Source organism: Priapulus caudatus, unplaced genomic scaffold (genome assembly GCF_000485595.1).
Source record: "Priapulus caudatus unplaced genomic scaffold, Priapulus_caudatus-5.0.1 Scaffold116, whole genome shotgun sequence".
In the NCBI taxonomy this organism is placed as follows: Eukaryota; Metazoa; Priapulida; class Priapulimorpha; order Priapulimorphida; family Priapulidae; genus Priapulus; species Priapulus caudatus.
In genome coordinates this window covers 426602-432784 of record NW_014577177.1, presented here as the reverse complement: position 1 = coordinate 432784, position 6183 = coordinate 426602, and the positions used below count along the sequence as shown (strand labels likewise).

Genomic DNA, 6183 nt, shown 5'->3' with positions numbered 1-6183 from the left:
GCCGCTGGCAACTGCCAGCGGCAACTGTACGCGGGCTATATAGTACTAGAGCTAGCTCTAGGCCTACTCGTTTAGGCTATTGCTGGCCACAGGGTATGGCTACACGTGTAGAGAGCTACGTGCGTGTATGAAGGTAACTGCCAATGATTGGCTTCGAAATCGAATGTTGACGTCGCAACAGCGATACTGACACTGTGAGTGTGAGTGAAACCTCCTTACAAGTCATACAACCACTGGCAGCAAGAACAAGTCCGCACCTGCAGCTACAGCACACACACGGCCATTGCCTATATATAACAACAATGTTGTAATATTATATAGTCAATGGCCACGTGTGTGCTGTAGCTGCAGGTGCGGACTTGTTCTTGCTGCCAGTGCATACAACAGTCAACACGGGGAATTCCGCCTTGAATTTGAAGTTGATATCGCTTAGTCGAACATGGGTCCCAATAAAACCAATGTCATTTATATCAATATAAATATAATATTATATCAATATAATACTTTAATAGGGTTATGGTTAGGGTTAGGGTTAGGATTAGGGTTAGGATTAGGGTTAGGGTTAGGGTTAGAATTAGGGTTAGGGTGGCCCAAGGATAGAGAACATGGGTCCCAATAAAACCAATGTGCCTAACCCTAACCCTAACCCTAACAATAACCCTAACCATAACCCTAACCTATTATATTGATATAATATTATATTTATATTGATGTAAATGACATTGGTTTTATTGGGACCCATGTTCTCTATCCTTGAACCGTTAGGGTTAGGGTTAGGCACATTGGTTTTATTGGGACCCATGTTCTCTATGATCTATCCTTGGGCCGTCGATAGTGCTACTGAGTACTGTTAAAAGGAAATCACCGCACCTTCCAAGTCATCTGAGCCTTTTTCCTCGGTCTCTGCCATTCCATAAAATCACGAATAAACTACCTAACTTACAATAAGTTAAATGTTAACTATGTATACTAAAATAACACGAGAAAGTGTTTTCGAGAAGTGACACATTCGAGGCGGATACGGCGACGGATGTTAGTTGAACTTAGTTCCGCCACAACCATGTGACCACTAGCAAACCACTACCGGTTCGTCAGTCATGACAAATCATCAACGAATCAGAGGGCCGCTCGCATCGTAACAGCTAGAGTCTGCATGGCTGAGCTGCGTAGAAATATATAAATTATAATGTACTAGCGGGATACCGGGCGTTGCCCGGGGAAATCAGTGGCGTTACTCAGTTAGGGCCGTTGGTTAAAAGCAAATCGCAAAAAAAAATCTAATCTATCGTATCTACCATGCATCCATACCATCGCCATTCATGGCCATGCGCATCGCATCCATCGCAGCGCATCCCATCGCACCCGACTCGGCCCCACCCATCCCATCCCATCCACATCCATCCCATGCCATCATCCCATCCCATCCAGCCATCCCCTGCATCGCATCTTCATCGGCACCCATGCATCCCATGCCCATTACCCTATGCAATGGCGCATGCCAATCGATGCCATGCCATCTCCATCCAATCCATCCCATCCATTGCACCGCATCCGCATGCCAGTCCCCATCCCATGCCATCCCATCGCATGTCATTTCCCATGCCAGCTCACTGCATGCCCATATTCCATCCAATCCCAAACAGTAAAAAATAATAAGAAATCAAAAGACAAAGACATTAAAAATAAAAATATAAATAAATTTAAAAAATAATAAATTAAATAAATTAAAAATAATACATACTTAAAGAGGAGGTTTCAGGCCAGAACCACCTCCCCAGACGTGGCTGATTCTGAAAATATTCTTTTAGTTTTCCTCTAGGCTGGCGGCCAGCTCATTATGCGAGTACCGGTGCTATTCGGTTGAACAACTTTAAATATTATAGATAGAGATACCTACCTATATTATTTCTATGCTGAGCTGTATATAATCGGAGCCTGTATAGCATCATAGAATAAAGATACTTCTATTCTATATTTATGATAGCACAAACAATGTCATTATTGTTATATCAGCTATCCATATTGTCAAGAGTCCATAATAGAAAATTTAGTCCATAATAGAAGAATTTTTCTATTGTGGACTCTCATATTGTTAGTCTATGAGCATAGATATTTCTATAAGCACGCATTATATTCAGCTTGTTGCCCGGCATACGCATGCATGTGTGTTGTGTGTGTGTGTGTGTGTGTGCGTGCGTACGTGCGTCGTGTGGGTGCTGTGTGTGTGTGTGTGTGTCCGCGCGTGCGTGCGTGCGTGCGTTCGTGGTGGGTGCGTGGTGCGTCGTGCGTGCCGTGCCGTGCGTGCGTGGCAGGCGGGCGGGCGGAGTGCGTGGTGCGTGTGTGGCGTGTGTGTGCGTGTGCGCGCGCCCGCGTGTGTATGTGTGTGTGTGAAACCTACCTGAAGCAGAGCTGCAATGAAGAATATGATGATGATCCTCGCGGTAACACAGCAACATGCAGCAGTATGGTCCACGTTATCGTGTACGTCACGCACGCATTTATTATATTTTTTTATTTTCGTTACCGTAGCTATATGAGATGGGACTATATCGAAAACAGAAAGAGAAGAGACTTGACATAATAGACAGAGCAACACTGCAGTTCACGGTAGAAAAAGCTTCAATTTTGAAATTGATCAAAGAAGAACGGAACATAATTCCAATATGGAATGGCAGAAACGGAGATGCTATATACCAAAAGGAATCCTTTGACAACAGTCAGCACCGAATAAGGATGACACAAAAAATTAATGAAAATAATTAGAATGTTTCCAGTGCATACACAACATACACTTTATTCATGCTAATTACCACAGATTCACAATGAAATTCACTCGAGAATGTTAGTAGCGAGTCTGAGGCGACATGGTGCAAATTTCCAGCAGATTTGCGTAATCCCTTTTCACACACAAACACACTGGTCCGGTCACCACACCCACGGCCGCATCACTTATACACAAAACAAATGAACTTTGATGCTTTATACACGTTCGAACTATTCCTTGCTATTCTGTGTATATTGAGATGTGTGATCCATGGAATCTTAAATCGATTAAAAAAAAAAGTTGCAACGCGTAGTAATATATACGATAGACTAACTAATTATATCATTGTCAACGCTCGCAACGCACGGCTACGGACGTGTCCACTCCGTAATGACGCTTCGTGCAGCTTTTTACATGATAACGAATTGTTCTCTGACAACTCTGCTGATAATGTATAATTAGGGAATAGCATAACAAGAACACGATTTCGGTGCAACTATAAATATAACGGAGTAGGCCCTAATGTTGATCACATAAACGCACGCATGCACGCGCGCGCACACATATATATGTATATATATATATATATATATAATATATATATATATATATATATATATAGTATTACAACCATAAAATTTTAATAAACTGCACATCATCAACGATTATTATACCAGCATTTTTACTATAGTAACTTCCATTTACAGTGGTATCATGAGCCGCCTGGTCTCCGTACCGTATAATTACAATAGATAAAAAATAAAACATCCTATATATACTCACACATATAAACATAGACATGTTCTTGTTAACACGTACAGAAGAAACGCTAAAACTCTTTATCTAATAATCTGCGTAAAATAAGTTAAAAGGGTACAACACCTTATCTATGTCGTTTAGAATTGCATACACTTATACACTTGATTGCAATGTTATCTAGCAGCTCTGATTAACACAGGTAAGCTTTATTTCGCTAGGATGATATGAAATACACACACGATAACCAAACGTCAGTAAAAATTCCTACATTAATTAATAACAATAAATATAACAACAACAACAATAGTAATAATAATAATAATAATAATAATATAATAATAATAATAATAGATAGATAGATAGATAGATATACAATCGATTGATCAATCGATAGATAGATAGATATAGACAGATAGATAGATTGATAGCTAGATATATGATAGATAAGATAGATAGATAGATAGATAGATATAGATAGATAGATAGATAGACAGATAAATAGATAGATAATAGATAGAATAGATAGATAGATAGATAGATAGATAGATAGATAGATAGATAGATAGATAGATAGATAGATAGGATAGATAGATAGATAGATAGATATAATAGATAAGATAGATAGATAGATAGATAGATAGATAGCTACACTGGTGCATCAGCAAATACCTCTATTATACATACGTAGATGATATATACAATATCCTTCAGTTTACTGCTGGCTTCACAACGTTCTATTACCATTCCTATCAGATGATGAGCGCGTTAATACTATCAACTGCTAGTCGGTCACCTTTTCAACCCTCCAACTTGAGAGTATAGGCGTGGGGCGATGGATACGCAGTCTAGCATGTATGAATTTGCGCCAGGTATACTACGTGTGCAGCAAATAGCAGAATCGAGCGCGGAAATAATTTCCCCCTGTATGTGGGGGGAGGGGACACATCCCGTGATAGCCATTATCTGCCTGAATGGCTGCATGGTAAGAAGCTAACCGACTCACTAGGAGACAGTTGAGAAATTAGAACATGTTCTATTCTCTCAACTATAGTTGACATTGAGCGCTTAACCTTCACGTTTACATTGCCGACTTTCGGTCGAATAGTTGAAAAGTTGATCTATACTCGTCAGCTTTCCAACTAAAAGTTGATAGTGTAAACCCAGCTTTTGTATGAACGTTTAAAATGATGCAGAATTAACTGAACTGAACTCAGATATCTGATCATGAGTGACGATCTACTAAGTTTACACATATGATGCTTGCAGTTGTACGAGATCTTCTATGCCATACTATCACGAACATACATAATACGTGTGTGTGTGTGCGTGCGTGCGTGCGTGCGTGCGTGCGTGCGTGCGTGCGTGTGTAGGTGTTTGTGTTATGTGTGTGTGTGCGTGCGTGCGTGCGTGCGTGCGTAGGTGTTTGTGTAATGTGTGTGTGTGCGCCGCGTGCGTGCGTGTGTGTATGTGTGTGTGTGTGCGTGTGCACGTGTGCGTGCACGTGCGCGTGTTCATTATACTATATACTGCATCAAATTAGCTCTTTCTAATTCGGCACAGACCTTTCAGTTGTAAAACTTGATATATGATTTGCAACATTTTGCCTTTCAATGACTGCAAAATATACAACTACGGCTTTTACAACATTAATAGTTATATATAATACGTTTTTTTTTATAATACCTAGATGACGAAAAAAGTATAATGTTTAGCTGATGACTAATTATCGTGCAGAGCTGCAATGAAGAATATGATGAGGATCCTCGCGGTAACACAGCCAACATGCAGCAGTATGGTCACGTTATCGTTACGTCACGCACGCAATTTATTATATTTTGTATTTTCGTACCGTAGCTATATGAGATGGGACTATATCGAAAACAGAAAGAGAAAGAGAACGTTGATCAAATAGACAGAGCAACACTGCAGATCACGGTAGAAAAAGCTTCAATTTTGAAATTGATCAAAGAAGAAGGAACATAATTCCAATATGGAATGGCAGAAACGGAGATGCTATACCAAAAGGAATCCTTTGACAACAGTCAGCAGGCCCGAATAAGGATGACACAAAAAATTAATGAAAATAATTAGAATGTTTCAGTGCATACACAACATACTTTATTCATGCTAAATTACCACAGATTCACAATGAAATTTCACTCGAGAATGTTAGTAGCGAGTCTGAGCGACATGGTGCAAATTTCCAGCAAGTTTGCGGTATCCCTTTTCACACACAAACACACTGGTCCGGTCACCACACCCACGGCCGCATCACTTATACACAAAACAAATGAACCTTTGATGCTTTCTACACGTTCGAACTATTCCTTGCTATTCTGTGTATATTGAGATGTGTGATCCATGGAATCTTAATCGATTAAAAAAAAAGTTGCAACCGTATTAATATATAAATGGACTAACTAATATATCATGTCAACGCTCGCAACGCACGGCTACGGACGTGTCCACTCCGTAATGACGCTTCGTGCAGCTTTTTACATGATAACGAATTGTTCTTTGACAACTCTGCTGATAATGTATAATTAGTTAATAAAATAAACACATAGCATAACAAGAACACGATTTCGGTGCAACTATAAATATAACGGAGTAATGTTGATCACATAAACGCACGCATGCACGCGCGCGCACACAATATA

At 39.9% G+C, this 6183-nt stretch overlaps 1 protein-coding gene across 1 annotated transcript in view; it reads right to left on the bottom strand.

The window, feature by feature from the left end:
- The window catches only part of LOC106805536 (rho GTPase-activating protein 8-like), a 12798-nt gene extending 11755 nt beyond the window's left edge, over positions 1-1043 (bottom strand). Inside the window, exon 1 of the mRNA XM_014807169.1 lies at positions 871-1043. Coding sequence (XP_014662655.1) covers positions 871-910 — 40 coding nt within the window. The 5' untranslated portion in view covers positions 911-1043. The remainder of the gene's footprint in view (positions 1-870) is intronic.
- Positions 1044-6183: the final 5140 nt, after the last annotated feature.